At 33.0% G+C, this 18336-nt stretch overlaps 1 protein-coding gene and 1 pseudogene across 3 annotated transcripts in view; one reads left to right on the top strand and one right to left on the bottom strand.

Moving 5' to 3' along the window:
- Window positions 1–18336, top strand: part of SPATS2L (spermatogenesis associated serine rich 2 like) — a 222937-nt gene that overhangs the window by 120119 nt on the left and 84482 nt on the right. For 2 of the 3 annotated variants that reach the window (XM_051985915.1, XM_051985917.1), the window contains exon 2: window positions 4061–4122. In XM_051985915.1, coding sequence (XP_051841875.1) covers window positions 4084–4122 — 39 coding nt within the window. In that variant the 5' untranslated portion in view covers window positions 4061–4083. Of the gene's footprint in view, window positions 1–2890; window positions 2973–4060; window positions 4123–18336 lie in introns of those variants that run through there. The other variant, XM_051985916.1, reaches the window with a different exon arrangement.
- LOC127558585 (uncharacterized) lies at window positions 18042–18170 on the bottom strand (annotated as a pseudogene).

Raw genomic sequence — 18336 nt, 5'->3', positions numbered from 1 at the left:
TGAGGGATGACTTCTGCAAATAGTTGATCTAGTCTAACAGCTTTTCTCATCCTAGTTTTCTTCAGTGCCATTCCTTCTTCATGCAGAATATTGAAGATGTGATGGTAGTCTGAATTGTAGTAGTTCTTCTATCATTGGTAAAGATAAGGTTTTGCTCAAGGAATTTGAAAATTTTCCTCTTTTCATTATTCTCTCTTCCATCAATCTTAAAGTACTCTTGTGATCATTTTGCTCAGCCTAGTAGCTCACCAAGCTTCCTATAAAGTTATTTCCATTATTTCTCTCTATTTTGTGAAGCAATACTGCTCATGACTTTCCATTATGTTCTTTTATAAAATTTTATAAATGAGTCTATATTCTAAAACAGTAATTTCCTTAACTCCCTATCTTTTTGTGTGGCAAGAAGGGAGAGCTTGTTGGCCAAGGAGTTTTCTAAGCCCTTTCGGTCCCTTTATTGTGGCAATTAATTCATATCAGTTAAACTTCTTTCAGAAAATGTCATTGTTTAGTTGTTTTTCAGTCGTTTATGAGTCTTCATGACTCCTTTTTGGAGTTTTCTTGACAAAGATCCTGTAGTTGTTTGCCATTTTCTTCTCTAGTTCATTTTATAGTTGAATAAGTTCAGTCAAATAGGATTAAATTACTTGCCCAGGGTCACACAGCTGGTAAGTGCATCTGAGGTCAAGATTTGAACTCAGAATGATGAGTTTTCCTGACTCTAGGCCTGACATGCTACTTAAGATGCCACCTAGCTGTTTGAATGTTGTTGGTTTAAATAATTGGTTCTTTTATCCTACTTCCTATTTTCCAGTGCCCATAGCTTAAATTTATTAGATTGGAATCACCTCATTTGTGCACAATAGCTTCCTGTTTGTACTCTTCTAGTTTGGTTTTATTAAATTTTTATTAATTTTATTAAATAGTCTGACAATATACATAAAAATCTGGTTCACAGATTGCTCCTTCTGCTATTTATTATTTCTCTTCATCCTCAACATAATGTCTGATATATACAAGATACATAATAAGTACTCATTAGCTGATTGAACATTAGAATATAACCCATCAAAATTTTTGTAATGCTTTTTGGTGCTCACTGTGTTCAAGTCTCCCAACTCTTTTCTCAGAAAAAAATTCATGAATATGTGTGAAACTTTTGTATAGTTTTGACTTCTCTTGTTTATTACTTTCTGAATCACATCTTCTAACATTTTAACTAACTTTAACCACTGCTTGCCTTTGCATTGAAATCAATGAATATTAAATATTGACAATTTAAATGTTCTTATCAAATTCGTTGTAGAATTTATCTACTTTTTTATCCCTAGCAACAGATGTTGCTGCATAAATTGTAATAATAATAAATAAATTTTCAAGGTGATCTTTTTGCAAATGCTTCCCTCATGAGCATGGTATATATGATGAACAAGTGTCCCATAATATTATGGATTATTCTTGCCTTTCATAGGAGAACCTGTGAGTATCTTTATGTTTAGCTGTAATTTCTATCTCTCTTCTGGTTTCATTTATAGTGAGTGTGTTAAGACTGGCATATTTTATTCCTTTCAACAAGACATCCATTCATTGGTTGCTAGACCACTAATGAATAGTCCTGCTTTCTAAAGACCAATGTAGATAAATATGGACTATCTTATTACCAACAGGCAGACTACTTAGTGATGACTTTTTTCCTGTGGCAATGAATATAACAAAGAAAATCCCATATCTACTACAAATCTATAAGACCTATTTCTGCCTCTGCAGTGAAAGAAACAAAGGAGCGAAAAGGGGGGAAATAAGATGCTAAAAAAAACACCTACAATGTTTTTAGGCCCACTACAGCTAACATTATAAAGTAATGTAAAGATAAACATTATAAAGATAACATTATGAAGTAAAATTCTTCTTTAAATTCTTGTTTTGGAAAGTGTTTATTGAGTGGTAACAGAATTAAAAAGTTGTATGTTCCATATCTCATCATAGGGGCAAAAAAACTGGACTTGAAATTACATTCTATGATTACTTGAGAAGAAACTGAGAATATTTATCTGTTGCTTAAAGTGTGTTCTTGTACTCCCTAAGAAAACCACGTATAGAAAAAGCTTGCAAAAAATTACAGAAATGAGTATCAAAGCCATTACTTAATTGTTGTTTGATAAAATGTTAAATATATCTAGTGAACAACTATTTTGACCTCTCTAAACCATCTTTCCCCTGCATTATAAATCATGTTTCTCCATTTTAAGCCTGTTAGTCCTTGCATAAAGGAGCTCAAAACCATTTAAAAAAAAAAAGCTTAGCAGTGATTTTCCATGTCTGTGACAAATTTAGATTAGATATTCATAGAGTACTTCCCCAGGTGCTTCTTCCACAACTCCTATTTGATCAGTGGACCAGCTTGGGTACTAACTTGATTATATATTTAGAATTTTAGAGGTAACCCTGAGAAATCAAGGTTTCTAGTACAGTTGCTCATGATCCCCGATAGATGTACTTCCTATTGATTAACAGACAATAGACTTAATTAGTTCTTACCAGAGATATTTAATAAGATGATATAGGAATAACAGTTGGCACAAAAAATCCTGCCAAAAAAAAATCTGGAGCAGGCTGTCCTTTTGGACATACACATGGTCCTTGGAAAAAGTGGCTTCAAATTAAAATGCAATTAATAGGTGCACAGGCAAAGACTACATGAATCTGTGAAAAACTGCCTAACTCCTACACTAGTCATCTTTCCTTCCCTTGTAGAGTCCTCATAAAGTTTTCCTTAAGGTTCTGGGCTCTGAGGTTCAGTGCCTTTCAAAATTCCAAATCCAACAGTCTCCCTGCCACACGAGTCACACTCCCTGAAGCTGCTTCCTCTCTTGGTGATTGTGCTCCTATACCTGCCTGTGCCCATGTGTTATCAGTGTGTCTCTCTACTCTCAGTTGGGAACGCTATTTCCTCTGTGCTCTGCTCCAGGGATATGGTCAGTGGAAAGGAGAGGAGAAATCGTGTGAAACTCCACCTCTGCCTCCACACCTCCTAAGAGCAATTTCTTCTCAGGGGTTTGATTCAAACTAGAATCCTCTGGTCTCAAGATTAGATCTTCCACCCCTGGGTTGGATGTCTCTTGACTAGGGAACTTAGAAATCATTCACATTATAAAGCTCCTTAAAGCTGTCTAACCTGTGTGATTTGCCACTTGTTCTTCTTTTTCCTCCTTGACTCAGAGATTCATACCTCAGGATAAAGAGTCTTGTCATATATCATGCTCATTGATCAGTCAATTGATTCTGTAGCTCAACCAAAGAGGCGTCCTTACCTGATAAAGATATCAGAGCAGAGAGAATTTGGATAATTAAGCAGAGGGAAAATAGAACTATACCCCTTACATTAAAAAAAAAAAGTTCACTATTAGTAATGTGAGCTAGACCTCTCGTGTTGGGAGGTTTGGAAGAAAAGCATCCTGTGTAGGAAACTTTTGGGTTTACCTGGTTTTCACATTGTATTTATTATTCAAATTCTAGCACTAGCACTGTAACTATTGTGTAGCACTGTAACTAGAATTTAAGTTCCTTGCGTTCAGGGACCACCTCTTCCTGTAATGCTAGTATAGTCTTACATAGCCCATAAATACACATGGAATGATTATTAAATGAATTAGGTACTTAATAAAAAGCATTTTTGTCGTGACAAATATGAATTTAATTTTCTTTTGAGACAGTATAAATGTGTAAAATCTTAGCTCCATACTCATTTTCCTCTAACTCCTACTCTTTTTTATGTTTAGAATATGAAGAAATAGATTTTGATCTATGTCCATCTACCTTTGTTAATTTCATTTCCATACAATCCAAATAAAAGTGACTATGTCCTCTATAAGAGTTAATGCAACATGTTTATAGAGCATATCTGAAGTAGAGCTTTAATTTTGAAGCATTTTTAATCTAAAAAAATTAAGAAATATTTATTCCTTGAGCAGAAGGAAATTTTATACCATGGCATAAGAAAAAATACAAATATAACATGTAGAAATTAACATTGTAAAGTTAATCTTTCTTCTATTCTTTATAGGTCTTATTTATAATAAGAGAAAAATGGCTGAACTCAACACTCATGTGAATATCAAAGAAAAGGTAAGATAAAGGAAGAATAATGTATTTTTTTTCAAGAATCCCATTGCATGTATAGCTATGTGTCCTTTCATATATACATATGCCCAATGTATAACATGCATGTACATGTGTGTGTAAGTATGTATGTATATATGTATGTATATGAATGAATGTACTATAGAGACTGAGGAAACTGAAAGGCAAAATATTAAATGACTTCTCCAAGTCAGAGCTAGTATTTGAAATCATTTTTGCTCCATCCTTGTCTAGTGCTTTTTTCATTACTGCATGCTATGGGGAAAAATACAAATATCTTACTTCCTGACATTTATGAGGCACTTTTTACCATCATTTTCAAATTTCTATAGCTCCCACAAATTTCAAGTGTTGAGAAAGAAGCAAATTCTTCACTTCTACTCTTACCAATGATTTCATCCAAGCAGATTGCTGCCCTCTAGCCTGCAGCCTTTCTTTGATTTGGTCTTAGAAAATGAGTGGCTTACTAAGAAATAGTTATTCAGAGAGATAAAAAGGAATTAGGTATTAGGAGGTCCAAAAGTTAAGGTGGACATTTTTTTTTAAAAGTAATGAACTGCAGAGTAGTCTGGGAAAAAATTCTAACTGAATATCGAGCATGTTAAGCAGGCTAGAGCCCCACATGCCCCAGAATGGGATGTGGCTGTGTCCAATGTACCAGCATAGCTGCACCTGTGCATCTTAATTTTCTCAGATAACAGAACCTTCTTACCTAATCAAATATGCAAAAATTGTTTGTGCTATACCATGTGGTCATGTTTAGCCTGGGGAATGTAATTAAATTCAAATAATTTAAAATTATATTGTTATATTTAATAATATTAAATAAATTAAATGTAATCAAAAGAGTCTTCCCCAGTGAATGAGGCTTTTTTTATGAGAAATGAATTCTATGACTATAATATATATATAACATATATATATATTCTATACTATTTGTTCTTTCCATTCATCCCTCCTTACTGTTGATTTTTAATTGTATGTCCTTTAAAACTTACATTAGATCTTAACTTTTGTGTAAAGTCTTTGCTATGTACTCCAATCCACAGTACCCTCCATTTTCTCTGAATCTCTCTTATTATCTTTGCAAGTGTTGTTCGTTTGGTTTTTATCACATATCAGGCCATACCACTTAGATCTGATTATGTTGTCACAGATTCTTAAAGTGCTAGGGAATACAGAGTCCATCTGGTCCAACCTGTTCTCAAACAAGAATCCCATGAACAACAAGTATTCCTGGTAAGTCCTCATATACTCTTCACTTGAAGACCTCAAGTAAGAAACCTCTTCTATTCTGAGGCAGACCATTTCACTTTAGGATTCCTCAGAAATGTTAGGAGGAAGCTTTTTTCCTGAAGCCAGTAGTTTACCTTCTAGGTCCAAGCAAAACAAGTCGAATAGCTCTTCATATGAAGACCCTTTAAACATCTGAAAAAGCTAGTGTGACTTCCTGTGCCCCTCCCCTAATTTTCTTTTTTCCAAACTGAGTTTCTCATTTCCATCATCCGAACGATGGGCTCTGTTAGATATCATTCTGATCACTCTCTTGGATGTACTTCAGCCTGTCATTGCATTCTTATACAGTTCTCTAAATATCATTTCACAAAGGGAAAATCCACATTAGCAGCAAAGTAGTACAATGAACAGTCTGATTGGCTTGGACTCAGGAAGACATGAGTTACAACATTAGACACTGTGTGATCCTGGGTAAGTCACTTAACCTGAATCTGCCTTAGTTTCTTTGATTGTAAAATTACAAAAGCAGATGAAACAATAGTTTGTAAAGCATTTGGCATAATCCATGGTACAACATAGATAATTAATACATTCTTGTTCCCCCTCTTTCCCAAATTCAGGATCCTATGCCATTTTCATTGTAATCTCAAAGAGCCATGTAGTTGCTAGATCATGCTAAGCACTAATATTGAGTTTGAATGTGCTAAAAGACCCAAATCTTTTTCATAGGAACTATTTAGCTACAGTTTTGGACTTGTGAAATTGCTTATTTAAATCCAAGTAGAGAATTTTGTATTGATCTTAGCTGAGAATGATGATGAAGATGAAAGTGATGATGATGATGATGATGATGATGATTGTTTTAAGATTTATAAAAAACTCTATGTAAAGATCTCATTTGTTCCTTATAACTACTCTATGAAGCAGATACTATTACTGTCCCCATTTTACAGATGATAAAATCAAACATAAGTAAGGTTAATTGACTTAACCAGAATCATTTAAAACTGTTAAATGTCTGAAGCAGAATTTGAGCAGAGTTCTTTCTAACTTTCTTACTTAAACTATCCAGTATATGTCCTTGACTCTTAGTAACTTCCACCTTCTTATATTGAGCTCATTTTTCTAGCCTGGCAAGATTTTAAGTGTTATTATTATCCCCATTTTACAATGAGTATTGTGGAAGCACTTAATTGAAGCCTAAAAAATTTGTATTTTATTCTTTTTGAAGAAAGGAGACACTGAAGATTTTTGAGCTGAAAAATGAAAATTTTATGCCTGTACATTAAAATGATTATTTTTGAGCATTTTGTGAGTTATAAACTGGAAAAGGGAGAGACAAGAAGGGAAATAATCAATTATGAGTTTAATTCAATCATCTAGGTTACAGGTGATAAGAGCATGAATTAGATCAGTAGCAGTTTACGTGGGATAGAAAGGAAGAATGTGAATGATATGTGTGAAGTCAAAATTTTAACATCCACAGCACTTTGAAACTGATTAGATATGGTGAAGGAAAATGAATCAAAGGGGAACCTCCGATTTCAAGGACGGTTGGCATGGTCGTTGTCTTCGTTCTCAAAGAGCACCAAAATGACATCACTATGTCAGAGTTTAGTTACAGTGTGTGCAGCTGGCTGCTCAGATCAACATGAGCTTGAAGTGCTTTGCCAGAGGTCGGACACAGACAGTCCCCATGAACATTTGGGACGGCTTCTCTAATTTTGTGCATCGCACATTTCTTTTGGGCTAATTCAGTTCTGCTTTGCTCATAGAGCACAGCACTTTGAAGAGCAAGCCATGCTGGGCAGTCCTGCCAGCATCTCCCATGCCATACAATTGATTCTGAAGTTCTTAAGAGAGACCTTGTATTGCTTTTTCTGACCACCTTGTGAGTGCTTTGACCTCTTTTTCTCCATAAAATAAAATTTTTGACAAGCACACATTTGGCATTCAAACAATGTGGCCAGACCAGTGGAGTTGTGCTCTCTGCAGAAAATTGGAATCCTTGGAAGTCTAGTTTGAGAAAGGCCTTTAGTATCTGGTATTTTATCCTGCCAGATAATCTTCAGAATCTTCCTAAGACAATTCAATTGGAAGTGATTCCGTTTCCTTGTCTGGCACCTGTGTGCTGTCCAGGTTTCACAGGTATAGGACAATGGCGTCAGCACAACTCTGGAGACCTTCAGTTTGGTAGTCTTTTGGAGAATATTTTATTTGGGAGGCTCCTAAGGAAAATCTGAATTTATATAGATAACAATGGTAGATTTTTGAGGAGTGTCCATTTAGTCATTTGAGGGATTTTGTATTTTGAAAGGTAAGCAAATGAAGAACTAGAAGGCACTTTGAAAATTCAAGAATAGAGTTCAGGAGAGAGATTGAATCTGAATATATACAATTGGGGGTCATTTGCATAAAGTTAATCATGGAAGTAATTAATGTGAATGGATCGCAATAACCAGATAAAAAATAAGAAATGAAAATGAAAAAAATGAACATACTCACTATAAAATGAACAAAGAAAAGTAAGGATAGAGTCTTAGGGGATAACTATACTTTGGGCATGAGAAAAGAATGTTTAAATAGCAAAAAGAGATGAAGAAGGAACAATAAGACAGGTTCAGAAATGTTGTGAATGCTCAAAAATTATCAAGAAATAGGTAATGGTTAATAGTATCCAATGCTGCAGAAAGTTAACAGGGGACTTGAGTGTGTGGGGGGGAACCTTTGTATTTGCTACCTAAAAATTGACTTTGTTTCATTGGAAAGATAGGCATGAAAGCCAGATATCAGGGAGTTGAAGACCAAGTGGGTAGTAAAGATGTGATAGCAACTACTTTTAAGAGAAGTTTCTCAATAATGATAATATTTAGCAATAATAATAATATTTATAATATTATAATATTTATAATATTATAATAATAATAATAATAATAATATTTATGTCCCAGGCATTATATTAAGAACTTTATAGTTATATTATTTGATCCTCAGAGTGACCCTAAGAGGTAAGTGTTTTTACTATTCCCATTTTACAGATCAACATATTGAGGCAAACACAGGTTAAGTGACTTACCCAGAGTCACACAGCATAGAAAGAGCAAGTGTTTAAGGCCGGGATTTGAATCTAGGATTTCCTGACTTCAAACCCATTCCTCTATTCAGTATATCACCTCATTATTGTTCAGTGATTTGAGGGCATCCAACTCTGCATGTGATTTTATCCATGTGATTTTCATGACCAAGACAGTGAGTAGTTTGGCATTTCCTTCTCTAGGATGTCCCCATTTTATAGATGAGGAACTGAGGCAAATAGAGATTATGTCATTTAACTAAGTCACACAGTGAGTAAATGCCTACAACCATATGTGAATTAATGTATTCCTGAATCTAGGTTCAGTGCTCTATCTATTGCCTGCAATGTGTCACCTAGCTGCCTATTACTACAATTATTACACCATACAACACAATATGGCAACACATGCTTCATTTTATGAGTAATGATAATATAATTTTATGATTACTTTCTGTAGCATTTTGATTTATATTTACCAAATTCTTAAAGTACAGGTTGTGAAAACAGAAAATGCCCAATACCTAATTATAATCCTCAGATAAATTTAAGAACTTAGCATGAAATTGCACTAATAGCATTTTAAAAAATATATCTTCATCCAGTAAAGAACTAATTTCCTTGGTTTTACTAATAGCAAGGTCGGTGTAGCAAGAATGATAAAAAGTAGATGGATGGTCTGACTTATGCCATGGACTACAGACAAAAATTGGAAATAATGATTCTCTTATTTGGAGAACCTATATTCTAATTGTGCTAGATATCACTAGAGAGAGATCAATTAATTAAATAATTGGGTTCAAAGAGATTGTTAAGATCATGTACAATTGTTTCTAATGACAAAGGCATTTGTATTTTCTATGAAGAACCCTAATGTATCATTTTCAGATACATTTAAATAAAATTAACACACATCCAGGTCCAGTTAACAGAGAACACAAGCTTCCAGATTTCATTCCAGAAATACTTTAAAAAAAAAAAAATTCACCATTATCATTCTCTCTTAGGAAATGGTCATTAAATTTTCTTTGCCTTTTATCAGAAAAGAGAGAAACACTGACAGAGGTTAGTGCCTAATGCTTATGCATAGAATATTGCTGGTGTTGCTTGGCAACCAGCAGAGATTTAACGGAAAGTCTTAAGGAAATAAATGAACAAATGGAAATGTCAAAATCAGTTTTAGGTAGAAAAAAAGAATCTTACCACAAATTCCAACTTTTGTTTCAAGTTATGTGATTGGGAGTCAGAGGCTATCTGATTTCTCCTGGTGATCCTTCATCCTTATGGTTAACATTAAGGAGAATGGGAAGAAATCAATATAAATGCAGAAGAGCTTGTCATTCAGAAATCACAAATGTTTCACTCCATTTTGGTAAATGCTTCACATGTACTAAACAGTAAATAAATAGACATATCGGTAAATAAATGACCCCCTAAAATAAGTCATGCATGTTTTTACTATTAAAAAACAAAAAAAAGACAACTTTTATTGATACGTTTTTACTCTCTATTCTTTCTTACATTTGGTTTATATATATTCTTTGTCCCATGTGATGCCCAGATGGTTGCATCTTAATGTAATTGGGCCCTATCTTTCTTATCTCCCTCTAAGGCTACTAAAAACATGGCAATTCTGACCATCAAAAGGTCTAATCTCAAAGGAAAATGAGTCATCAGAAATATAAACTTTGTCAGAGGTTTCTGGAAGAATAAGAATATTTAGAAACTCCTTTTTCTTAAACAACTATTGCAAGTCATATGTATGAAGGAGAGATATAGATATATAGATATTGAAGAGATATAAAAGAATTAGTTCATCTGGAAAACTTGACTGATAGTCATGAGATCTAGATACTAGTCTCAACATAGTCCTATGTAATTCTGAATGACCCAAATAAGTTTTCTGGGCCTTGGTTTCTTTAATCTCTAAAAGGAAAGGATTGTATAATCTGTTCTCTAAGCTCCCTTTCAGATATAAGAGTATGTTTCCTAGAATATGCAGTTGTACAGTTTTTCATATTTCTAATCTTTTAGTTATGATAAAACATGTCAGGATTCTTAGGAAGAAAGAGAGCAAATAAGTTCATAGAGTTGTGGGAAAACAGAATAAGAGCTGGATATAATCTGTAGATTATTTAGTCCCAAAACAATTTTGAAAGGCAAGAGATATTTTTTTCTTTTTTTATATAGCTATTTATTGACAAAATATATGCATGGGTAATTTTTCAACATTGACCCTTGCAAAAACTTCTGTTCCAACTTTTCCTCTCTTTCCCTGCACTCCTTCCCCTAGATGGGAGGTAGTCCCATACATGTTAAATATGTTAAATGCAATATATGTATACATATTTACATAGTTGTCTTGCTACACAAGAAAAATTGAATTTAGAAAAAATAACCTGGGAAAAAAAACAAAAATGCAAGCAAACAATAACAGAAAGAGTGTAAATGCCATGTTGTGGTCCACATCTCCCAGAGTTCTTTCACTGGGTGTAGCTGATTCTGTTCATTAGTGATCAATTGGAACTGATTTGGATCCTCATTGAAGAGAGCCACTTCCATCAGAATTGATCATCATGTAGTATTGTTGTTAAAGTGTATAATGATCTCCTGGTTCTGCTCATTTCAATTAGTATCAGTTCATGTAAGTCTCTTCAGGCCTTTCTGAAATCATTCTGCTGGTCATTTCTTACAGAAAATAATGTTATATTCCATAACATTCATATACCACAATTTACTCAGCCATTCTCCAATTGATGGGCATCCCTTCAGTTTCCAGTTTCTAGCCACTACAAAAAGGGCTGCCACAAACATTTTTGCAAGTACAGGTCCCTTTCCCTTCTTTAGTATCTCTTCGGGATATAAGCCCAGTAGTAAACCTGCTGGATCAAAGGGTATGCACAGTTTGATAACTTTTTGAGCATAGTTCCAAATTGCTCTTCAGAATGGTTGGATCTGTTCACAACTCCACCAACAATGCATCAGTGTCTCAGTTTTCCCACATCCCCTCCAACATTCGTTATTATCTTTTCCTGTCATCTTAGCCAATCTGACAGGTGTGTAGGGGTATCTCAGAATTGTCTTAATTTGCATTTCTCTGATCAATAATGATTTGGAGCACCTTTTCATATGAGTAGAAATAGTTTCAATTTCATCATCTGAAAATTGTTCATATCCTTTGACCATTTATCGATTGGAGAAAAGAGTCAAGAGATATTAAGTAGCTTAATGAGATCATAGGTAATAAAGTAGGAGAATCAAGATTCTAGGTAATGGATGACAATAATAATCCATTTTTTAAAAAATCATATAGCTACAATATCAGATATGGCACTAAGTCTTTTAATTCTATGTACAAATGAAGTCATAAGTTAAATCATTAAGGAATCACAGTGCTATTAATCAAATAGTTTGACTTTTTATAAACTTTTACTTTGGAGATCCAGTCAAATGGATTTTTGGTTGTACACAAATACCTAACCTAAGTTACTAATACCTAATACCTAAACCAAGTCAGTTTTTTCCTGGCCTTTTTCAAAACTAAATATGGTTTCCACATTTTTAAAAATGGTATCTTCTTAACTTTATACCACACTGGAGGAAGAATCAGCTTTAGCATAATTTAGTGTTAAATTTAATTTTATTTATTTAAAGATAAAATAGAATAAATAATGTCTCAACTTTATTGTACTTTTAGCAAAAAAAATCTAGTGGATGGCCAACATTAACATTCTCCTTTTCTTCAATCTTCATTCAGGCAATACTTGCTAATTGTGGGTACCACCCAAGGCACTGTTAGGCCTTCTTCTTTTCTTCCTTTATACTAATTTATTTGGTGATCTCATAAGCTCCCATGGATTCAATTAACATCCTTATGTTGGTGAATTTCAGTTCTACTTATAACCTCTCTCTGGACTTCCAGTATTGTATATCCAACTTTCTATTGGGCACTTCAAATTGAATGTATCATAAATATTTTAAACACAGCATGTCCAAAACAAATCATTGTATTTCCTCCTAAGACCCAGAGATATTAAGTGGCATAGTGAGATCACAGATAATAAAGTAGGAGAATCAAGATTGCAGGTAATGACTGATAATAACAATCCATTTTAAAAAATCATGTAACTACAATGTCAAATATGGCACTATGTCTCTAATTCTATTTACAAATGAAATCATAAGTCATTAAGGAATCACAGTGTGGTTACTAAAATAGCTTTTTTTTTAATCAACTTTTACTTTGGGAATCCTGTCAAATGATTTGTGTACAAATAATTATCTAACCTAAGTTTATTTTCCTTCTCTCTTCCTTTTTTCCCCTATTATTGTCAAGGGCACCATCATCAGTCCCTCAGACTTGCAATCCAAGTATCATTCTGAACTTCTCATTCTTTCACACACACTCTCTCCCTCATATCTAATCAGTTGCCAAGTTCTATCAATTTTACCTTTGCTTGTCTCTTGTATATGTTCTTTTTTTTCTGCTGACACTACCATCACCCAGGTGTGGACCTTTATAACCCCATGCATGAACTATTGCTACAAGCTTTTTGTTGATCTCCCAGCCTCAAGTTCTATTCTCCACTCAGCTGTTAAATTGATCTTTCTAAAGAGCAGGTCTAACCATGTTACCCTCCTATTCAATAAACTCAAGTGAATTACTGTGACTTATAGAACATAAAATCTTCTGTTTCATATTCAGAACCGTTCACAACTTGCTTCCTTTCCTCCCCTCCATCACCTCTCCCCCTATATTTTTATTGTCTTCTTATACCTTCTTCCCCATGCTCTTTGTGATCCATAAACACCGGCCTTCTTACTGTTCTTTACATTTAGACACTTTATTTCCAGAATTTAGGCATTTTCATTGACTGTCCTCCATGCCTGGAATTCTCTACTTTCTCATTTCCATCTTTTGGCTTCCCTGGATTCCTTAAAACTAAAATCCCATAGAATTTTAAATTTGTTTGAATTTTTTTAATTTAAAAATTTTAAAACTAAAATTTAATTTTTAAAAAAATTTAAATTAAAAAAATAATTTAATTTAAAATTCTATGGAAAGCTTTTTTAAATGTCCCTTAATACTAATACTAATTTCTTAATGTCCCTTAATACTAATTAATACTAATATCTTGCTTGCACATAGATAGTTACATGTTTCTCCCATATCAGACTGTGAGCTCCTTCAGAGCAGGTTTTGTTTTTTGCCTTTCCTTGTTTCCCCAGCACTTAGCATATCTTAGCACATAGTGGGTGTTTAATAAATGTGCTTGTCAACTGACTGATTAGAATGAGGCAGAAAGCTATAAAGATTATTACCTATGAATTCAAATATTCACAATGTAAACAAAAAAAAAACCATAGGTTTTTTCTCTTTTACTCTATTTCTTCTTTTACAACTATGATCAAGATGGTTTTATATGATACAAATGTATTACTTATATAAAATTACTTATGTATTACTTATATAAAATTACTTGCTATTTAAGGAAGAAAGGAAAGGGTGGGAGACAGGGAGAGAAATTCAGAACTCAACATTTTGTAAAAATGAATGCTAAAAGTTTCTTTATATATAATTTAAAAAATAAAATACTGTTGAAAATTTAAAAAGAAGTGGCACATAACAGTATGCTTACACAAACCAGCCATATTTCCTCAGTCACCATTTCCATAGTGAATGTATACATTTGGACCCATCAACTCTTTGTCAGGAGGTTATCAGCTTTGTCTTCAGCCATCTAAAATCATAGTATATCATTTGTATTGATCAGAGTTCTACAATTTTATTTTATTTGTAAGGTTATTTATTGCTTAAATTGTTATCTTGGTGCTGCTCACTTCATTAGGTCATGTTACATCAATTCATTTAAGTCTTAGGTTTTTTGAAACCTTCCATTTTACCATTTCTTATATTGTAAAATCCCATTATAGTTATATATCATACTTTATTTGGTGATTCCCCAATAGATGAATGAACACTTCATTAATTTCAAGTGTTTTTACTACTGTGAAAATAAATTTGATAAATATTTTTGTACATTTGAGAGTAGTGAAATCTTGAGAAAACAAGTTAGACTGTGGGACACAGTATGAAAAGGCAATGTACAAACAATCTGACCAGAGCTTGTGGGGGAAATCAGGAAACAGGTAGTTGCTCTATCCACTACTTTAAAGGTCACAGTACTTAGGAAAGCAGTCAGAACATCTGTATACAATCTGACCCAAGAATCCCTTTATCTTCTCTCCAGATGTAGATGTGGTGAACCAGCTAAGCTTACATTGTCTAAGATCCCAAATTAGAGCTCTAACTTAGATCTGTCCTACTTTTTTGTTCCAATTAAGATACCAAAAAAAAAATCCTTATGAAAAGAAAAATACCTCAGAATAAATCAAATATCACAATTCATCAGAGAAAGTACTTGAAGCAAGTAGTTATACCTCAGAGTATATATATATATATACATATATATACATATATATGTGTGTATATATATATATATATATATATATATACACACACACACACACATATATGTATGTATGTGTGTGTGTATATATATATACATATATATGTATGTATGTATGTATATTTATATTTATATCTTTGAATCTAAGTGTACCCATTGCCTGAAAGCAGATTTCAAAATATGTGGGAATGCATTTAATGGACTTAAAGTTTCATCCTGCCTTGGCATTATGTGCAGGCTAACTAGTAATTCTGAGAAACCATGGGTGAAAAAGTAGGCACAATTATGGAAACTATGCAGATGCAACAATTAAAATTGTCTAGAAGGATTTTTCTCCACATAAAGCTCTTCTTTGATGTCTCAGTGTAACATAGAGGTGACCTTAGATTCTATGCCAGGGGAACACAAGTTACCTCAGGTCCCGCCTAACTGAAAAAGTTGATTATGTAGTGCAGAAGGGAGTATGTGCTCCAAGGAAGAGCCCAGCTACATTCTGGAAGGCTCAAGATCAGGAGATTGGTGATTTTTGTCTTTGTCCCCATCTGGAAACTGCCCACTCGTGGTGGGAAGTGCATTTTGCACCTGTAGAGGGACTGCCTGCATTGTCAAAATCATGAAGTGCCTAAGTCCTATTTTACCTAGTGTTTGTCTCAGTACAGATTAAAAATGTATATACCACTGTCAAGCATTTGAAGATTACAAAAGGCTTGACAGGTGAGCATTTAAAGGTCAAGGTTTTTAGATATGAGAAAATACTCATGAACTAATTTTAAAAATTGAAGTTACCTTGTAGAATTTTATTAATCATTTTAACAGAGAGAAATTCTGTTTTATCATGTCATGTGCTACAGCAGGTCAAGAATTTAATCTTATTTCTAGGTCCATTAAAGAACTTATTTCTAAAGCATACTGTCAGTTTTTGTTTAGTATTATGATAACCACCTTTACAAAATTGATTGTCCCACAAAATGTTGAAATATTTGACATAGTTAAGAATAGTTCACAGGCTGATAAAAGGACTACCATTTTTTAAAGTTAACTGGTTTAGACTAGATGGTTTTTTTTTTCCCTTGAAATTTCAGTGAAATCCATATCATCATAGTTTTATGGGCAAAATGGGGACATGGGAATCTGATAAAAATAGCTTATCTCTATGTAGTACTTTGGTAATAATAACAACATGTATTTACATTGTACTTTAATTTTACAGAGCATTTTCTATAAACAATACTGTAAAAAAAACTTATTGTAAATATTGTACCTATTTTAGGAATAGGGAATCAAGCAAGCAATGTCTGATTTAGGAGATAAATTTAGGTCTCTGTTGACTCTAGGTAAAGAATTCTTGCCACTATATCCTTCCATTTCAAACTTTCAAGGGCCCTGGTTAGGGATTCTTAACCTTTTTTGTGCAATGGATACTTTTAGCAATCTGGTGAAGTCTAGATCCTTTGTCAAAAAAATATTTTTAAACATATAAAATAAAATACATAGAATTTCAACTACACTGAAATAAAATTACCTAATTTATTATTTTTTACATTCACAGATCCCAGGCTAAAATCCCATGCTAGAGGATGACTTTAAAAATGAAACAAAAACCTCAACATTTCAAAAATACTTTGATTAAAAATAACTTGTAGATGATAGAAATATTATTTTTGTTTTTACAAATTTCCTTTCACATGTAGATAGGAAGTTGAAAGGTTAGGAAATTAATTACTTGTATGGTATGGCAAATGAAATTTAACAAAAAGGTTAGACTGAGGCATGCTTGAGCACATGACTATTAAAAATAATATGGGCTGTTAAGAGAGTTGCAAGAACTAGAGAGCAAAACTATAATAGTGGGAGATCTCAACCTTGCACTTTCAGAATTAGATAACTCAAACCACAAAACAAATAAGAAAGAAATTGAGGTAAACAGAATATTAGAAAAATTAGGTATGATAGATCTTTGGATATAACTGAATGGTGGCAGAAAGGAGTATACTTTCTTCTCAGCAGTCATGGAACCTATACAAAAATTGACCATGTATTACAAAATAAAGACCTCAAAATTAAATGCAGGAAGGCAGAAATAGTAAATGCCTTCTTTTCAGATCACAATGCAATAAAAACTACATTCAACAAAAAGTTAGGGGTAAATAGACCAAAAAGTAATTTGAAATTAAGTAATCTCATCTTAAAGAATAATTGGGTGAAACAGCAAATTATAGACACAATTAATAATTTCATTCAAGATAATGACAATGATGAGACATCATGCCAAAATTTGTGGGATACAGCCAAAGTGGCAATAAAGGGAAATTTTATATCTTTAGAGGCTTACTTGAATAAAATAGAGAAAGAGAAGATCAATGAATTGGGCTTGCAACTTAAAAAGCTAGAAAAAAGACCAAATTAAAAAACCCCAATCAAATACTAAATTTGAGATCCTAAAATTAAAGGAGAAATTAATAATATTGAAAATAAAAAAAACTATTGAATTATTAAATAAAACTAAGAGTTGGTTTTATGAAAAAACCAATAAAATATATAAACCTTTGGTAAATCTGATTAGAAAAAGGAAAGACGAAAATCAAATTGTTAGTCTTAAAAATGAAAAGAGAGAACTTTCCACGAATGAAGAAATTAGAGCAATAATAAGGAGTTACTCTGCCCAACTTTATGCCAATAAATTTGATTATCTAAGTGAAATGGATGGCTACCTCCAAAAATATAGGCTTCCCAGATTGACAGAGGAGGAAGTAAATTGCTTAAATAGTCCCATGTCAGAAAAAAAAAAAAATAGAACAAGCTATTAATCAACTCCCTAAGAAAAAATCCCCAGGACCAGATGGATTTACATGTGAATTCTACCAAACATTTAAAAAACAATTAGCCCCAATGATATATAAACTATTTGAAAAAAATAGGGAATGAAGGAGTCCTACCAAATTCCTTTTATGACATAGACATGGTACTGATATCTAAACCAGGTAGATTGAAAACAGAGAAAGAAAATTATAGATCAATCTCCCTAATGAATATTGATGCTAAAATCTTAAATAATACATTAGCAAAAAGACTACAGAAAATCATCCCCAGGATAATACATGATCAAGTAGAATTTATACCAAGAACATTTGAGAGTATAGGGATAAATGGACTTTTCATTAAAATAATCAGTAGCATCTATTTAAGTTTTCAATTAGCAATAATCGCACCTCAGTTAAACCTCATTGGCTACGATACTGCCACTGCGCAAAGCTAGTAGTAGCAAATATTTTAAACCATCAGTAAGCATCATATGTAACGGGGACAAACTTCAACCATTCCCAATAAGATCAGGAGTGAAACAAGTTGCCCACTATTACCATTACTATTCAATATTGTATTAGAAATGGTAGCTTTGGCAATAAGAGTCGAGAAAGATAT

This window comes from Antechinus flavipes, chromosome 3 (genome assembly GCF_016432865.1).
Source record: "Antechinus flavipes isolate AdamAnt ecotype Samford, QLD, Australia chromosome 3, AdamAnt_v2, whole genome shotgun sequence".
In the NCBI taxonomy this organism is placed as follows: domain Eukaryota; kingdom Metazoa; phylum Chordata; class Mammalia; order Dasyuromorphia; family Dasyuridae; genus Antechinus; species Antechinus flavipes.
Note: the sequence above shows the minus strand (reverse complement) of the source record. Positions and strands in the feature narration are given on the sequence as shown.